The 20,046-nt window shown below is 39.1% G+C and overlaps 1 protein-coding gene across 1 annotated transcript in view; it reads left to right on the top strand.

The window, feature by feature from the left end:
• MAP2K5 (mitogen-activated protein kinase kinase 5) overlaps window positions 1-20,046 on the top strand; it is a 358,912-nt gene that overhangs the window by 216,511 nt on the left and 122,355 nt on the right. The window contains exon 16 of the mRNA XM_007957397.2: window positions 9,559-9,630. Within this exon, the coding sequence (XP_007955588.2) occupies window positions 9,559-9,630 (72 nt within the window). The remainder of the gene's footprint in view (window positions 1-9,558; window positions 9,631-20,046) is intronic.

Here is a 20,046-nt window from a genome sequence, read left to right as displayed (position 1 = left end):
CCTTCCTTCCAAGGAGTGGCTGGTGGGTTTGAACCGCCAGCCTTCTGGTTAGCAGTCAAGTGCCTTAGGCACTATGCTACCAGAGCTCCCAACCATAGGCATAGAGGTGAGGATTTACAACAGATATTTATGGAGGACACAATTCAATCCATAACACACTTAATCAGCACTATATGCCAGTCTAAACTTCTACATATTTTACCTCCTTAAACCCTCACAACAGCTCTATGATGTATAAAACAAACCAAACTCACTGCTGTGAAGTTGATTCTGACTCATAGCAACCCTTCCTTGGGTTTCTGAGGCTATATCTCTACAGAAGTAGATTGCCCAATCTTCCTTCCAAGGAGTGGCTGGTGAGTTTGAACTTCCAGCCTTCTGGTTAGCAGTCAAATGCCTTAGGCACTAAACCACCAGACTTCCTTAAAAAGTGGCAGAGCCAAGATTCATACCTAAATAATCGACCTCCAGAGCCTAAACTCTTAACTACTATTCCTCTCACTATATCCAAATTATTTATGTGTCTCTTCTAATCTAGATTATGAACTTCTCAGAGGCAACATTTATTGTGCTCATTTTCTATATTCAGTTTCTCTTACAGTGCTATGTGATTGAATTGGTTCATGAAAGCTGCATTTCAAAAGTGACTTGTTCATTCATCATAAGCAGAGTGTTTAACTTTTTGTTTTAAGTATCTTGCTTACTTAAGGTATGAGAAGATCCCAAATTACTCAGATTCAGCCAACCAAGCCACTGTCATGTTATCAGTCATGTTATCTGGAGGGACCAGTCCCTGGAGAAGGACATCATGTTTGGTAAAGTGGAAGGTCAGCAGAAAAGAGGACGATCATAAGGTGCAGTGGCTGCACCAGTGGACTCTAGTATAGCAATGATGTGAGGATGGTGCAGGAGTCGGTAGCATTTTGTTCTGTTGTATATAGGGTCACTGTGAATTGGATCTGACTTAATTGCACCTAACAGCAACAGGAGATTTAAATAGTGAGAAGAAAATAAATGAGAAAGAAATAAGCCTATGTGTGAGAATAATCTCATTGAATTCTCCTATAACCTAAAATTAAGATATAAGAAAAACAATAATTAGGAGAAAAATAAAGAGATTCCAACAAGATTCTGAGTCATTAAATAAACAAACAAATGCTCTGGACACCTTAAGCAATATAACTTGTTGGAGATTTGGAAAGTCATCGGAGCCAACCTCCTTGTTGACACCTGAGGAGACTGAGCTTTGGAAGGTGAAGTGACTACTTTTCAGGGGCAGATAAGTAAGATTCAACAGAAAGTTTCATCCACAGCAAGATTTCCAACTACATTTTAAAAGGATTTCATCTAGAAGGATTACTAAAAGGATCCAAAAAGCTTTGAAGCTTATAATAAATTAAACCATTTCTCAGAAATTCTTGATATTTAAAATTTTACTCTTATTTTTAAGATAGACATTCCAGAGACTCACTATTCAGTCATTATGGTTGGTTGGTTATAATTTTTTAAGAATCAAATGTAAAGCTTTACATTAGTGCTATGAATAACTAAAGCTTTGAAATTAAAAAAAAAAAAAAGTTTTGCCAAAATATCTATTACTTGTTCTTTGGGAATCAGCAAGTCAGTCTAAACGGCTATTTTTATCTCCTGAATGTTTTTTTCCACCGAAACTATTCCTGTGCTTGGAAATTTCCTTTAACCTGAATGAAGGCCATATGGATTGCATGATCCAACTCAATTAGCCTTGGTGGTACAGCAGTGGGGATTGAGAGGCAGCATTCCCATGTGCCAAGTACTGAACCAAGCAGACTTGATTTAAGCAGTGCTGTGTACTAAACATTACTCTTTGTACAGCCCCAGGAGGTAGATATTATTATTATCCTCATTTTACAGATGAGGAAACCAAAGGTGAAGTAACTTTAACTGGATCAGGGTCTCTGAGTTGGCAAGTAATGAGAACCAAAATTTCATTAGGATTCTGGCTTCTAATTTCTGATAATAGTGGATTAGGTTTTTTGGTTAGTGGATTAGGTTTCTTTTGCTAAAAAAAAAAAAAAAGCTAGTTAAAATATTGTTAAAACCATCTCAAATGCACTAAAGAGCTAAAAAAGACAATGGGGACTTCTCAGGACAATTTTTGGATGAAATCATGCAGCAAAGAAGAAAGAAGAATGTCAGAACACAACTACTTATTCCTGAGGGCATTTCTCTGTAACACACTTACGCGACAGGAGCAGAGGTCAAGCTCCAGGGCCCACCTACAGCATAGGGTTTCAGAGGAGACCATCACTGTAACATGATGAACTCTAAAAGGTTCAGCCTCAGTGAAGGACAAACCAGATCTAAAACTGCTCCTCCTACACAGTCCCAGGGAACTGAAGAGAAAGCTTCTTAGAGCTAAGCAGAGAAGCAGGAGAAAAAGGAAAACAGGAAAAATCTGTGACCATAGACTAGTTCCACATAGACTTGAACCCTGGATATATACATGGCATCAGAGTTTCATGCTGAGAACTTGGCTTGAAGTGATCCCAGCTGTTAGCACCCCCAGGTGGCTGGCAGAAACAAACATAAAACCTCTCTTAGTGGGGTATAAGGAGCTCAGTTAAGGCATCTGGTGGCTAACAGAAAGTCAGTGGTTTGAACCTATCAGCTGCTCCATGGAAGAAAAATGAGGCAGTCTGCTTCTGTGAAAATATACAGCCTTGGAAACCCACTGAGGGTAGCTATGAGTTGGAATAGACTCAATGGCAGTAAGTTCGGTTTGGTTGGAAGGAGGGGTCTATATATCTATCTTAGACTTCAGAGAACCTCTTCAAAAATATTTTTAAAGAGCAAAAACTAGCAAACAGTCAAAGAAAACTGGGCAACACAGGAAAAAAGCAACATGAACAAGAAACAAGAAGAACAACAGGCAGCAGAAACAGATGGGCAGACTTAAGATCACAAATTTTAAAAGAGCTGTGCTTATCATGTTTAAAGATATATGTGACAAAGTCAAAAATATCTTAAGGGCCAGGAAAGTGTAAAGTAACATAGATTTGAGAAACTCTCAAAGGAAACATCTAGAAAAGAAAAATACAGTAACTAAAATAAAAAAAAACTCCCTGTATTTGGCAGCAAATTGGATACAGCAGAAGAGAGAATTAGTGACCTGGAAAACCAAACCCACTGTCATCGAGTGTTTCTGACTCATAGTAACCCTCATTGGGTTTCTGAGGCAGTAATCTTTACAGAAGCAGACTGCCCTCTCTTCCTTCCACAGAGTGGCTGGTGGGTTTGAACTGCTAACTTTCTGGTTAGCAGTCAAATGCCTTAGGCTCAGCACTCCTTAGTGAACTGGACCATAGATCTAAATCAGGCCAGTCTGACTCCTGAGCCATTGTTCAACCAGTATGCTATACTGCCCACACAGGAATCTTGCTAACTTTAAAAGAAAAGAAAAAAAATCCCATGGTTTGTGATACATACTTAGATTACATGCTAGTATTTGTGTTTTATATATACTTTATAAATTTTCTGAGTAGCCTAATTCTCAGCAGAATCTTCTTTTTCAGAAGAGATAAAGAATGTACTTTGATTTCTTCCTCCTACATTTGCCTAGTGAACCTTGGATTATTGTGTTATATAAACACAGACATTCTGGTGTTAATTAAATGGAGCCCTGAGTCCCAGTGTCCTCCTCACTGTCCTCAGGTAGCTGGGGGAAGTGTGAGTTCCAATGTGGAGTTTGTTATGGATTTAGTTGTGTCCCCAAAAAATATGTTTTGTAAATCCTAACCTCTATGCCCATGGTTATAATCCCATTTGAGAATGGACCATCTTTGTTATGTTAATGAGGCAAGACTAGTATAGGGTGTATTTTTACTTAATCCCTTTTTAGATATAAAAGAGATTAAACAAGCAAATTAAGAAGCAGAGATGGGGTAAGATAGATGCCAAGACACTTGAAAATCTCCAGGGAAGAGGAAACAGGAGATGAAGAGACAAGGAACTTCATCCAAAGCCAACAGAGAGAGAGAAAGCCTTCATCTGGAGCCGGCACCCTAAATTTGGACTTCCAGGCTTCTAACCTGTGAGAAAATAAATTGTCAAAGCCATCTACTTGTGATGTTTCTGTTAGAACGATGACTAAGACAGAGCTTCTACCCCTTAACATCCTCTGTAAATTCTGCTCTTTAGATCATCACTACTCTTTATTCTTCTTGTTAAAAACAGAGCAGGTTTTTGCCCTACACTTAAACCTCAGTACAGGGATGGCTTGAACAGGAGTCATGTTTTTCCTATTATTTAGCTTTCTATACTGGTGACAGCTGCCATGTCAGAAAGCAATCCTGGCGTTAGCTTTTTAACTGCAGAATGTCCATCACAGCTCTTCTGTCAATAGTGTGGAATCTGATGAGTGATTTTGTTTTGTTTGAGAGGAGAGGACAGGGCAGGTCACCTTAGCCTCAAGTGGGGAAACAGCTCTGATCTGTGAGCTTTGGGCCATCAAATCTTGGCTTCTTACATCCAAAATGTATTATGACTTATCTTGTGCTGTAAGTCAGTTTCAGGGGCCTGGGCACATTTCCCAGTCTCAATCTACCTTAAGAATTCTTCAGGATAGACCCATGGAGCTTGCCACCTGCTTTTGCCAAGCATTCTTTCTCAAGTACTGGGTCACAACAGTAATTTTCTACAGTAAGCGGTTGTCAGTATCTTGTCCCTAAGGAGTTCTCTTATTTTGCCACCTGATGTCTGTGAACATTATCACTTTTTAAATGTTTTCAGTTTTTAATTTAATTTTTCTGGGGTTTTTTTTGGGGGGGGGTGTTTTTTTCTGATTGCAGTTTGTTTGTTTTGGTTGTTCAGTGGGCAATGTAATGAATGTATTTAATGTTATTGTCAGGACTGCCAAAATATTTTGTGTGTAGATTACACTTCTGTTTGTTTGGCAGTTTTTGCTATACTATGGATGAAGTGACACATATTGATAACTATCAGTAGAATGAAAAAGAGAGACAAAAAAGAAAAAAGGGATAAAGAAGACATTTTGTTATGGTTTTTTTCTTCAACAAGTCTAGAGGACTTTAGGATCTTCATGTTTGCTAGAAGTTCTTAATGAATATGAATAACAATAATACATGGAAAAATTATATTAATAGATATCACACTCCAAGGAACATAATTATTAGTTCATGCTTAAAAGCAAATGTGCCATACACATGTATTGCATCCCTTCAGTCACCAGCCATTGATTACACACTAGATATGGGCCTGGTGTGGAACTAGGTATGAAAGGAGTAAAACAAAAACATTCTCCTACTCTACCAAGCAGACTGGAAAATGAGTGATTGCAACACAGTGGATAAATTAATATTAAAGATATGAACAACATTTTAATGAAGTACATTGGCAAGAATTCTTAGTTCTGCTGAGGAATAGAGGGAGGTTTCACAAAACAAGGTGGCCCTTGAACAGAGTCGTAAGGAACCCATTTGCTAAGCAGAGAAGAAGGAGGCAGGGATACCTAAAAGGTCATTGCCCCTCTAGGGAACACAGACAAGTTCAATGATTGGAGCTTTGAATGTATTCTTATTTCTTAAACTTGTGTGTACCAAAAAAATCACCCATATAAATTATTTTATAAAATGAAGATCCCCAGAGATTATGATTCAGGAGCTTCATTTGTGATAAACACCTCAGGCAGTTGTACAATGGGTAGTCTAAAGACCTCATTTTGAAAAATGCTGACTAGATTACAACTAGTGCTTAGGTCTTCTGACTTCTGTTTCTGGGAGTAGTTTGACACACTGGAAAGAACGCTGATTTTTAACTAGACATACGTGGGTTTGAATCCTGCCTCTGCTACTAGACAATACACTTGATGCTAATCAATAGCTCTGTTGTTGTTATGTGCCATCGAGTCGGACCTGACTCATAGCGATCCCTCCTTGGGTTTCCAAGGCAGTATCACTATGGAAGTAGATTGCCCCGTCTTCCTTCCGAGGAGTGGTGGTGGATTTGAACTGCTAGCCTTCTGGTTAGCAATCAAGTACCTTAGGCACTATGCTACCAGAGCTCTAGACTTGGGTAAAATCACTTAACCTTAAGAAGCTTCAGTTTTTACATCTACAAAATTAAGTCATTGTTTACAAGGTTGTTATGAACTGCCTGACATATACTAGGTGGTCATCAAATGATTATTAGTGTCATTCTCACCTAGTGGATGCAACATAATATATTGTTGTTATATGACCTTAAGTTGGTTCCACCTCATGGAGACCTTGTGTACAACAATGAAACACTACCCAGTCCTACACCATTCTCAACAATCATTGCCATGCTTGAGCCCATTGTTGCAGCTACTGTGTCAATGCATCTCATTGAGGGTCTTCTTCTTTTTTGCTGACCCTTAACTTTACTGAGCATGATGTCCTTCTCCAGGGACTAATCCTTCCAAATAACATGTCCAGAGTACATGAGACAAAGTCTCACCATCCTCATTTCTAAAGAGCATTCTGGCTGTGCACAATTCCAAGACAGATTTGTTCATTCTTCTGGCAGTCCATTGTATATTTAATATTCTTTACCAACATCATAATTCAAAGGGCTTAATTCTTTTTTGATCTTCCTTATTCAACGTCTGGTTTTCCTATGTATATGAGGCAATTGAAAATACCATGGGTTTGGTCAGGCACACCTTAGTTCTCAAAGTGACATCCTTGTTTTTTAACATTGTAAAGAGGTCTTTTGTAAGATATGCCCAGTGCAATATGTCATTTGATTTCTCGACTGTTGAAATCCTTGACAACTTCAGTCTTTTCCCTGTTTATCATGACGTTGCTTATTGGTCTGGTTGTGAGGATTTTGTTTTCTTTATGTTGAGGTGTAAGTCTGATCTTCATTAGTAAGTGTTCTGAGTCTTGGTTATCAGTGCAAACTAAACCCCTTGATGTCTCATTTTCTTATTGTGTTAATTGGGGATGATAATAGTACCAATCCAATAGAAATGTTTATGAACTAAAATGAGATATGCATGAAAAGTACTTAAAACAATGACTCGCACATTAAATCCTTCAATAAATGTGAACAGTAGTATTGATGGTGATGATTACCATGACAATGATGACCATGACTATGATGACAAGTTACTCCTGTAATGGCCGGCTAGCTCCATATGAAGGCATCCTAATACCTATTGAACTATCAGTAATTGAAAAATGAGTTCACTCATGTGTGAGTAAGAAACTTGATTAAATAATGTCAGAGATCAGAACATAAAACAAAAAATAGTGAGGGATTGGAATAACCATGTCTATTAGTAACTTGGAGAAATGGTCCCATGACACTTAGCTTTGGAAAGAATTATTCTTGGTAGGAAAGGGTTTGCAAAATAAATAAATAACGGAAAGGAAATAAGGTAATCCGTCCTGCTACTTCAGGACAAGACTTTATTTAATTTTATGGGAAATGGTCCCAGGAGAAGGCAGCAAGTATACTAAGGTGCCATGCTGGATGGGCATGAAAGGAAGATTACAAAGCTCTGGGACCCAACTACACCTGCGTCCGAGATACCACATTGTGCCCCTGCCCTTAAGATCCTTCCCACTTATCTAAGAGTGAGACCATCCATATATCCCACATCCCTGGTGTATCCCTTGCTGATCAGTGGCATATATATCTGCAGTGGACCAGGCTGCCCCATCCCTGTTTACTTCTAAAGGCTCCCATGGGAGCTCTTGAACGGTAGTTGCTCTGATAGGTGCTAGGAACTGTAACAGTGGTGCAGAGAATAGAATGCTGTTCTGAGGGCCAAGAGGTGTGGGTTATGGATCCCATCCCCTCTATAACTAGCCCTACAACCTTGGGCAACCATTCTACCTCCCTGAGACTTTGGTTTTTTCATTTACTTGTTCATATATTCATTCAAAGGACTTCCGTGAAGTACCCTACTCAATGTCAAATCCTGGAGGGTAGACAGACCAGGAAGCACCCACACAGTATAAAAATTATTCCTCTTGAAATAGAGAACTGCATGTAATGGCTTTCTAGACCAAGTGTTTGGTATACAAGTTGAATGGTACATATCCAACAGTCCCAAATGGACCTTTCAAACTATTCCTTAGTTCATGTCAAAAGAAACCCTGAGCTTAACTAGTTAAAAAGAAAAAAAGGTCTGCCTTGAGCATTATGCTTTTTTTTTTTTTTTTTTTAAGAACTATCTATATGGAATCAAATTGACAACAGCAACTCAAAAGGTTAGATAGAAACCGTGAGGGGGGAGTGGGTTTATGTTAATGAAAATGGAGCAACTCAAAAAAGGAAGGCAAGAATGGTCGCACAACTCAAATGTAACCAAGGTCACTAAATTGTAACTGTAGAAACTATTGAATTGGTGTTTGTTTTGCTGTGTATATTCTCAACAACAACAACAAAATAAAGAAAATTTAAAAAAGATCACTCTGTAGACCTGATCTATAATGAAGTTGACATAAATATTGTAACAATGAAGTTGGAGTTAACAGCTGTCAGGTGTGTGTGCAGTTCAGTTGTCGTATGTGGTTAGAGTTGAGCATTGCCCAACTTTCTGTTCCTTATGACTCCCAATACCAGTGCCCACTTCAGTGTGAACCAGGCCATAGCCTGCTGTATGGCAATGTTTTGAACAGTAATCATAAAACTGAGCATCTATAAATGAACATCTGAGGATGATAACATTATCAATTTATGCATTGCAACGTTGCATATAGTACATATTACTAACAATAAGATATACCAGAAAAATGGACAGTCTGGGGGGAAAAAAACCACCTTGATAACTGGAATAAAATATTAACAGTAAGTGAATCTGGATGAAGGGAATAGAGATGTCTTTGTCCTACTTTTTCAACTTTCCTGTAAGTTTAAAATTCTTCCCAAATAAAAAGTTGAAAAACTAGAAATTAAAGAAACTTTGGTGCTACTGGATAAATTGTGAGAGAACAGAAGGGCAGTGCAGGAGTGCATGGGAGGGAAGTACACAGGAAGAGGTAACTATGGGTAGGAAGTGGGAAGAGAGCTGTTACATTGTGGGGAATTGCAGTCAATGTTATTAAACAAAATGTGTAGGAGATGCTGTATGGAAAATGAATGTGCTCTGTGAACTTTCACCCAAATCACAACAAAAATTAAAGAAAGAAAAAACTCCGGTGCTCCAGACCCACCTATCAAAATACTAGTAAGTGGTAATGTTATATAATGTATCATTTGTCACCACCACAACTAAGATTACTGTTCTTACAGGGACAAGACCAGGATTCAAGTCTCAGCTCAGTTTCTATCCTAGGACCCTGCCTAAGTTACTCACTCCTCTGAATCTCCATTTTTTAAATCTGTAAAATAGGGACTTTGTGAGGATTCAGTGAAATTATACGTCTCACACTCAGATATACACATGTGCATACAAACTTGTTTTGCTATCCATAAAATGCTACACAAATGCTGGTGGCTCCCTGCCTTAACTGAACTCATATTCAGTGTATGTATTTCCTGGAGTAGCTTGCATCCACTCAAAAATTCCCTTTTGTCTTCTTACAGCCTGAAAGAATTTCAGGGGAGCAGTATGGAATCCATTCTGACGTCTGGAGCTTAGGAATCTCTTTCATGGAGGTATGTTGATTTTGTTTTTCAATAGATGCTTCCATGTATATGTGTACTGATGTGTTCTATCAGAAAGAATGAACAGTGAAAAAAAAATTAAACTTCCAGTATATCACATATGTATACACAGAGTTTGACTGCAGAGTCTTTATTTTGATATCCTTGCGTGGCTTACAGAGTCTGAAGGTTATTCTAAAGCATTATATCTCATAAATCACCTGCATAAGCATCTAGTATGCTTGTTAAAAAAACAGATTCTTCAACCCTATCCAAGACCAAGGAAATCCAAATCTTTAAGAATCTGCAACTTGTTCCCTGGCAGTCCTTATCATATTAAATGTGGTAGACACACATAGACCTGTGTTCTAAAAGAGGGGTTCCTGAAAAATTCTGCATAACAATAGCCTTGTTGGGATGCATATGTAAGTTCCAAAGATGATTATATTAAAGGGTACTATCCTGCTCATTTGGATATGTAAGTTCTGTTTTTTTTTTTCTTTTTAAAGGAAAAAGCCATTTTATTCCAATATAGTCATATTGTGTGTGTGTGTGTTGATAAGACCTTGGGAGAGGAGGGCAATGGGGAATATGTGTTTAGCACAATTGTAATATCTTTGCTCTTTACAGCTGTATTTACAATGGACTTTATCTTAGTGTGCTAGATGTAACCCCAGCAGAACTCTCCACTAAAATTTCTGTAAAACAAGCATTGATCTATAAGGAAATCTATAAGATTTATATTAGGACAGCTGGCTCAGTTTGAATTACAATACTGTAGAGTCTGGATACTCATCAGTGCTTCAAGAATTGTTTCTCACTTACATTGATTCAGATAAAGAAGGACTTTTATAAACAAAGAACTCTTTTTAAATAAGATCATGGAGTTGCAATCACAATTCTATCACCTTTTTTTTTGATCAAGTATTTCTTCTGCAGTTTTTGTATTGCATGAATGCAATTGCCTTTGAAAGGTATCTCTTCAGACTCCATTCACCTGTACTGTAGAGAGAAAGTGAAAATAAAGTGCTCAATGTTTCTTAAACCATATTCTCCTGTTTCATTATAAAAGGGAATCTAAAAGGAAGTACGGTATCATGCATCAGCAGAAAGACTGGCAGTGCCCACATGATGGTAGACAGGTGACGAGGGATAGATGCTCACCACTGAGTCTCCTGACAAAATCCTAAAGGGCTTGTTCAATTGGCCTGTTGCGGGGGAAACTAGTGCTTTAGATTTTTGGAACTGGGATCTTGTTGTTATATAATTTCTTGACGGCAGTGAGTTTGGTTTTTTTTTTTCTGGTTTGCATATTTTTAATCATTGTCGTTGAGTATTTAATAAATGGCCAGATGTAGTATAGAACAACTGAGATGTTACATGTTGTAGAAATAAAAATCCTAGATTGATAATCTTAGATTACAGTTTTGTCTTTGCTGCTAGTTTTCTAGGTGGCCGTGAACAAGTCACTATCCCTCACTGAGCTCATTTTCTTCATCTGTAAAATAAGTGGGTTAGGCTGTATGATCTCTAAGCCTCTTTCCAGACTAAGGTTTTATAACTCTAAGCAGTCTTCTGTTGTTGTCCCTTAACTTTCACACAACAAGGTTGGATTTGTGTGGCTCAGATAGTGATATACCCTTATTGTTGTCAGGTGCCATCAAGTTGGTTTTGACACAAGAGCAACCCTGTGTACAACAGAACAAAACTCCGCCTAGTCCAGTGCTATCCTCACAGTCGTTGCTATGTTTGAGAATTTGTGCATTGTTTGTTCTGATTATTAATGGATGTTTGCAGCTGTTTCTTCTCATTTTGAGTTGTGCTACATCAGCAAAGGAATGTCCCAAAAGCTTTACTCCATCCACGTCATTAAGGTCTACTCTACTTTGAGGTGGCCACTCTTCCGCAGTCATATTTTGAGTGCCTTCTAGCCTTTCAGGGCTCATCCTCTGGGATTATATCATACAGTGTGGGGCTGCTATTCATAAGGTTTTCACTGGTCCAACTCTTTGAGTAGATTGCCAGGTCTTTCTTCCTAGTCTGTCTTAGTCTAGAAGCTCTGCTGAAAGAAGACCAGTGTCATATTTCATGGGTAATCCTGCTGATACTTGAAACACCAGTGACATAGCTTCCAGCATCACAGCAACTCCAAGCCACCACAGTACAACAAACAGACAAGTGGTGGATATACCCTAGCATGGATAAAATACAGAGGTATAGCTGCACTGTCACAGAGTAGTATATCTAATAGATTTAAGATTTAGGGTACATATAAATGTTCACTATTCATTCCTTCACCATTCATTTATTCATTCATGTCTTGAGCTCCAGCTATGCCTGCTATATAGGCAGTGGGGATGTAGTAATGAAAAGATGCTCGAGTCTTGACACACATGGAGTTATGTTTGATGACAGGCAGGTGGAGCATGAAGGGGTGAACAGAAAAAAAGGATAACTAAACATACAATTTTTCAGGTGGCAATAAGTTCTATGATGCAAAATCAAGCAGGGTGAGGAGATGGGCACTTTCTTTGTAGTGTAGAGAGGGACAGTTGTCAGTGATGTATTTGGGGTTTTGTGGCTAGTATTCATTTATTCTAGACATACACATGAATGGTCTCTGGAAGACTGAAGAAAAGATACTTGCTGAATTTGTAAAATTGGAGAAGATTAAGATATAGGGAACTTTGTGAAGAAGTATCAGCATTGCGTATAAGACATCCAAATGCCAGAAGGAGGGTGTTGGTTCATGTGGGTGAAGTGGAGAGCAGAAGAGGACGGAAATGGTTACAAGTGGGGACCAGGAAGAGTTCAACCTTTTGTTGCTCCCAGTATTTTAAAACAGATGGTGAGGAGTGAAGGGGTAAAGCAGGAGGAGGAGACATTATTACAGTATATAGAGTGGCGTCTGATTATGATCATCAGAAAGGATTGTTGAGTGCCCATAAGAGCATGGTGCTTAACTAAATGCTTTCAAAAGAAACTACATGATTGCAGCCCTTGTCCTCTAGAAGCTTGTGGCTAACATAAGACCTAATACAAGTGGTAGACCAGTAAGTCATTAGAGAATAGGGGGAGGTTCCTGCTATATGTTTTATACTAAATTATTTGAAGTCCAACATAAAGAAAAAACATATGATAGCGAAGGCTGAGTAAGAGGTTTTAAGTCCATAGATGAGAAACCAGGTGATTCAGTAACAGAGATAACAAGACAACCCTAAAGGTTTTTCTTAGGGGCAGATGTGATGAGAATGTTACCTGAAGGGATTGGAAAGTTAGTTCAAAAGAAGTACTTGAAGGCCAAGATGGTTCTTTGTTATCACCACAGTACACCTGGAATAGATGTTTAAAATTGCTGTGTTCGAACCCACCAGCCACTTCTGGGAAGGAAAATGGGGCAATCTACTTCCGTAGTGATACTGCCTTGGAAACCCAAGGAAGGGTCACTATGAGTCAAAAACAACTCGACGGCACATAACAACAACATAGAGAAAGTGAATCTCAAAGCATTTTATAACTCTGAGGAACAAATTGTGTTCTAAATATAGTCAGTATCTTTAAAAAAGAATTGTTTCTTTTCTGTTCATGCTCATTTTTTAAAATAAGATTCCCTCTCCAGGTATGGGCTCCAAAGTGGAAATATTTGTTCATTCAGTAATTATTACCTAAGCACTTACCTGTGCTAAGCCCTGGAGAGATGGGCACCAAAGCTGAAGAGAGTCCACATCTAATAGAAAAGAAAGGCACCTAAAGCCCAGAACAGCAATCCGATAATCTTTTGATAGAGATGCAAACCCTGGGTGGAGGGGCAGAGTTTCACAAAGGAGTGGACTGTTGAGCTGGCTTGGTCTGGAAGGGAGTTGGCCACTAAGAGAAAGAGGGGAAAGATGGAAGAACCCCTCTCCGTGCCCCAGAACACTTGCAGGTCATTCCCTTTAAACACTTCAGGAAGGGTCAAATGTCAAAATACGCAAGTGCTCACCTAATGCAATTCCACTACCTATTTGTGTGGATTACCTTTCTCAGAGTGTTATGAGTCCATCAGCTTATTTTCCTAGGGGACCTGTCATAAAGAAACACAGGGGATAAAACTTTAGGAAACTGAGCAAAGGAATTTCCCTAAACTGGAACAAGTATCAGATAGAGACAAAATGAGAAATAGAGTTTTCTATCCCTTCTGCCTCTGCTCTCATTCCCAATTCTATAAATTCCATTTTTTTTTTCATTTTTATTTTTATTGTGATTTGGGTGAAAGTTTATAGAGCAAATTCATTTTCCATACAGCAGTTCATATATACTTTGTCTCATGACATTGACTGCAATTTCCCACAATGCAACAGCTCCCTTACCACTTCTCCTCATAGTTACCTCTTCCCCGTGTCCTTCCCTCCCACATCCCACATACTCCTGCCCCCTAAGCTGTCTCCCTGTACATACACAGCCCGTGTATTCTCCTATTATTGATCTCTTCAAGGAGTTTATCTACCTAATGTAAATGTTCAGCTCATATACCTGTCTTTTGTTTGGCTGGAAGCCACAGGAGTAGATTCAGTTCCAGACCTGAAGAGCAGCTAGGGGCCATAGTCTCAGGGGTTTCACCAGGCTCTATCAGACCAGCAAACCTTGTCCTTTTTTTTTTTTTTTTATGATTTTGAGTTTTGTTCTACATTGTTCTTCCGCTCTATCCAGGATCTCCTACATAGATTCCCCTCTAAGTGGTTGACAGTGATAGCCAGGCACCATCTAGTTCTCCTGGTCTTATAGTCGTATAGGCTGAGGATCGCATGGTGTACCAGTCCCTTGGACCAGTTGTTTCTATGCATCTTTGGTTTTCTTTGTTCTTCTTTGCTCTCAATGAGGAGAGACCCATTGTTGCATCTAGATGGCCACTTGCAAGCTTTTAAGATCCTAGTCGCTACTCACCAAAGTAGAATGTAAAATAATGTTTTCGTGTAGCATGTTATGCCAGTTGAGTTTGATGTCGCCTGTGACCATGGTCCCAAGACCACAGGTCCAGCTACTTGCTCCCTCTGGGTAGCTGGCTGTGGTCAAGAAGTGACTACAACCTTGTCCCTCGTCAGCTCTACTATATACTGGAAATTCTTAAAGAACATACAAATACACGTGTAGAAACATTGTCTCCCAACCCTACACATGGTCATGGGTACACTACCCCCTGCATAGATATACCTAATTGTTCAGCCTGTCTACCCATCTATCCACCCATAGATCAATGTTTGCCATCATTGACAGCATAGTACTCTGTGTGCAAAAGGGTTCATCTTTGTTGTCTGTGCCTCCCATGTACCTCTCTCTGTCTTCCTCTTCCTCAGTGCCACTGTGTTGATCACTCACATTTGGTACATTGCCTTCCCTTCACCTAAATCACTATTTGTCTCTACCTATCTAGCAGTATTCTCCCCCCTCCCCTCCCACTCCTGGTAGCCAACAAAGAAAGTTTCCTTCCATACATAAACCTTTCCTTGACTTTTTACAATAATGTACTAATACAATATTTGTCCTTTGTGATTGACTTATTTCACTCAGCATAATGTCCTCCAAGTTCATCCATATTATGCATTGTTTTGCAGATTCTGCGTTATTCTTTAGGGTTGTATAGTATTCCATTGTTGTATTCACCATAGTTTGGTTATCCATTCTTCTATTGATGGACGCCTAGGTTGTTTCCATTTTTTGGCTATTGAAAATAGTGCTGTGATGCACATGGGTGTGCATATATCTGTTCTTGTCCTGGCTCTCACTTCTTTAGGATGTATACCCAACAATCAGTTCCATAAATTCCTGACTCACGCCTGAGGTTTGGTGATAAAGAGTCAGAAGTTTGTCTTCATTGTTTTAAACTTCTAAACTAACGAAGATCCCCTCACTGCCTTCATACTGCCCCTTCCCTTGTTGCTGTGCTGTCACTGTCCCCGTAGGGAGTCATAACAAGCCTCTCACCACACTCTTTCATAAAAGATGATGTTACATGCCACTAAAATGTACCATTAAAAAAATCACAGACAGGTACATTTGTGCCTTCAGCAAAGAATCTTTAATATCAGACTATCTTTTATCCAGGGACAGAAACCACCCCCATGTCCTCTCAGTTCAGCATCCCTCTGTTTGTGGCTCCTTTCCAGGGTTTTGTCAGCTGTATGTAGTGTTTGGAGTTGGTGGAAGTGGTAACATAAAGTTGGAAATAACCCTTACGGAGGGAAAAAATGAGATTATTCAGCTCGACTAGAGCCTGGTAGTTTTTTACTAGATGGGAAGAATCTGGCCCCTTTATACACTGTTTATGATTTTCAACTCCTCCACAGGATTAGTTATAGGACCAAATAAAGGTCATTGCCGTGTGTGGGGTTTGTGGGGGCTTATTTTGTAAGGAGGAAAAGAAACTGTGGAATTGCAGTTCTTCTTTGAACCTTCATAACATTCATCAGTGTGAAAATTTAAAAAAAAAAAGAAAAAAAAGAAAAGAAAAGAAAAAGAAACCAGCAAGTCCCACTAACAAAGCTTATATAACTCCTGAACTGGGACAAACTGGAGGGGTTAATCCTGTCCCAGGGTTTTTGTCTGCCTCTCCTAGAAAGCTAGCACTGATTCAGTTAACTTGGTGATTTTTTGGGACTGTTCATCCTGGTAGTTGTTATTCAAGATCTCAGAAATAAACTTTCAATACTTTTAAAAAATATATTTATTTGATAGGTGGTGTGGGGATATCTAAAACATTTTATGGTACAATATCCTAATTTCACATACAGTTCAGGGCTTATCTGTTCTCCCACAAAAATCACTCTAGGAAAGAGTCCCTCTCTTGTTTTTTCACTGATCAGTTACTCCACTCATATTCTTGCATCATTTGATTCCCAACATAAATCTGTAGGTGAGAAGTAAGCAATCATATCTGCAAAAACTGGATTTGAACTTGGCCCTTTGTGGCCTAAAATAAGTCAGCATATACCTTCTTGAGCCTTGCATTTGCAGTACCCAGGACGATGCATATACATTTTAAAAGGCACCAAACATGTCCTGTAATGTGCTTCTTCTCACTGAGTATGCTCTACAAGTTCACGTTCTGGTTTGTGATTCTATGTGGCGGGTTATTATAAACCTTATTAAGGTTGGTGGTGAATAATCTTCTGACAGGCTTTTCCGCAGGAGTCAGACTGAAAGCCCCTTCTTTAGCACATGCATTTTGCTCTTTTCACTCAGGTCCTTGTTCACTGTGCCTTTGTTTGCCTCCTCTCTACACCAGTCTCTTGAGTCCGAGGCATAGAACAATCTGGCTCGATGTGCTTGGTTAATTGATGTGTCATCTAGTCCTCTGAGACCCCTCTTCAACATGATCACTGTTTTATTGAAGTGGTTTGAATGATGTGTTAAATGATGAAAGCAAGAACCATGGCTTAGAAAAATATCTCAAGATAGGTGAAGAAGATAATCTGAGAGCCACACAAGGTCATTGTCATCAAAATGACACTATCTTCTGAAGATTTTTATGGGTTCTATTGTTTTGGCAAAGAGAGTATTTTATGAGGTTTAGAATTATTGTTACCAAGTTAAAAGTAAATCCATGTGGTACTATGATGTTCTCACTGCATGGACTATCCTTTATATTCCCAAGATACAATTTAAATACCCATCCTTCATGATGCCAGTGCTGACCTCCAGCTGTCTTAGTTTCTTATGCTGCTGTAACAGAAATACCCCAAGTGAGTGATTTTTAAAGAACAGAAATTTATTTTCTTACAGTTTAAAAGTCTAGAAGTTCAAATTCAGGGTGCCAGCTCTAGGGGTAGGCTTTCTCTACCTGCTCTGAGATAAAAATCCTCAGCTTCTCCTTGGTGATCTCTATGTAGCATCTGCCTTTACGCCGTTTTCGCTTGCTTGCTTCTGTGCCTAATCTGCTGCCTTTATATATGAGAAGTGGTTAGGTTTAAGACGTGCCCTACACTGCTATGGCCTCATTAACATAACAAAGAAAACCCTATACTCAAATGGATTACATCCACAGATAGAGGGGTTAGGATTTATAACATACATTTTTGGGAAACACAATTCATAACATCAGCTGAAAGTAGTATCTTTCTCTCCTCACCATCATCTGTACCTTAGTACAATAATTTATAGGTATATCATAGTTCCTTCATGACAGGATTCAAATCTGATTCTATCATAAACTCCTACACTACCTAGCACAGCTTCACTGTCCTAGTGCTCAAGAAATCTTTTTTGCCTTGGAGAGAACAATCATGGAAGAAAGAAGGGCTGCTTATGCACAGAGAGACAGCGCAGGGGGCAGGAGTGCATGGAGGGATGGATACAGGGAAGAGGTAGCTATTGGGAAGAAGTGGTAGGGGAGCTGTTGCATTGTGGTAAATTGTAGCCAATGTCATGAGACGAAATGTACGTGAACTGCTGTATGGAAAGTGAATTTGCTCTGTAAATATTCACCCAAATCACAATAAAAACAAAATTAAAAAAAAGAAAGAAATTATTTGAGCACATACTAAGCATAATTTGGGGTCTTTTTTTTTTTTACTCAGTATAATATTAAAAGGAGCTCTGGTGGCATAGTGCCTAAGGCATTGGACTGCTAACTAGAAGGCTGGAGATTCAAACACACCAGCCACTCCTTGAAAGGAAGACTGGGCAATCTACTTCTGTAGAGATACCACCTCGGAAACCCAAGGGAGAGGGTCGCTATGAGTCAGAATAGACTCCACAGCAATGAGTTTGGTGTTTTGGTTTTTATTATATTAAAAGCATTGTCTCTATTTGACAAATTTTTCAATCCACAGCAATGAGTGTGGTGTTTTGGTTTTTATTATATTAAAAGCATTGTCTCTATTTGACAAATTTTTAAAAAAAGAAATTAAAGAAATCTTTTTTGGCTCAATTTTCTTATACTTTTGTAATGGTTTTAAAGCTGTCTCTGAAAATTAGATCAGAGTTTAAAATTTGATGGCATTTTGTGCATATTAAGTGCTCATAGATATTTGTAGAGTTGAACTGACTAGATCACAAATGCTTTGCATGTGAAGAACAGCTTTCACTTTTGCCAAAGCTTCAGACCCAGATTCAATTCCACCTTTGCCTTTATAACCTGAAGTATACATTGAATAAGTCACTTAACCTCTCTGGGCTTCAGTTTCTTCGTCTTAGATAGGAGGTCAGTGTCAGAGCTACTGGACAAAGGTCACAATTAGAAAATTAAGCAGTTATTCCCCCTTCTTTAAAAGAAACTACCTTTTGAAATGTTTTAACTTTGGCTCAAAAAGGCTGCCAATTTGTGATTATGTCAAGTGGAATGCATGCCTCAGCTTCCACTCTCACCTCAAACGCCACAAAAAAAAAATTGTAAAGAATTTTTTGAAAAAATACATAAAATCACAAAGACAAAGTAAAAGAGAGAAGAGATGACAGCAACCAAATTTTGGAAATGGAAAAGCAGATGGACAATGGTAAACAAGTTAGCATAGCCTAGAAGGTTGAGTTCTAAGCCAGCAGCAAAGAAAATAAGAGGCAACCTGATTTACTGTAGATTCTCCTGCCCCTGAAAGGCTCAGGAACTGGTAGTATCAAGTACCTGGAGCTAGGAGTGAAGGTGGGATCTAAGAGAGGAGGACTGTTTTAAAGTCTGTTTGAGGAGCAGTTAAGCAGTTTCAACCACAGATCCTCTCCCTAACTCAAGCAGATAGCTGCCCCTCTCTAATCCAAACATAAGACTGCTGTGGTATTAAAGTTGTGTGTCATCTTGGTTGGGCCTGGTTGAGTGGCTGGGCAGCTGGTGGTAGTTAGTCCCTATGATAAGAACTGGCAATCAACTCCATGGTGGGGATCTACCACAAGCAGCTGAGTAGCTGCTTTAGGGATGTGATCTGCTTTCCGTATATAAGAAGCAGCTTTGGGAATGCTCTCCAACTTATGGCACACTTGAACCCTGCATGTAGCCAAGTCACTGTTCAACAGCCTACCATGCTCTGCCAGTGCTGGGACTTTCAATGTACTTGAATCAATGGCCTGTCGTGTTGTTTGGTAACTTCTGGACTGTGCCATTTCATTTGTTGACCTTGGGCTTGTCAGCTTCAACAGCCAGTAGCTGTCTGAGTGAAAAGATGCCTCTAGCTTCAGTGGGCTGGGAGCAAGAGGCAGAGCTGAAGCCCAAGGTCAAGGGGCTTTCATACAGCCCCTAGAGCCTGGCACTTGGAACTCAGACCTCTAGCCTCCAAAACTTGTAAGAACAAACTCCTGTTTGTTAAAGCCATCCTATTTGTGGTATATTTCTGTCAGAGCATCACTAGGTAACTAGAACAACTGGCTAGAGGTTGTTTGGGGTTTTTTTTAATAGGAATTATAATAAATGATAACCTGGTGCAGTAGACCACTAGATACTATTGCTGAGTACAGAGTTAAGTAAAG

This window comes from Orycteropus afer, unplaced genomic scaffold (assembly GCF_000298275.1).
Source record: "Orycteropus afer afer isolate SDZICR_OR568_19922 unplaced genomic scaffold, OryAfe1.0 scaffold00015, whole genome shotgun sequence".
NCBI lineage: Eukaryota > Metazoa > Chordata > Mammalia > Tubulidentata > Orycteropodidae > Orycteropus > Orycteropus afer.
The sequence above is the reverse complement of the archived record's forward strand: the minus strand, read 5'-3'. Positions and strand labels throughout refer to the sequence as shown.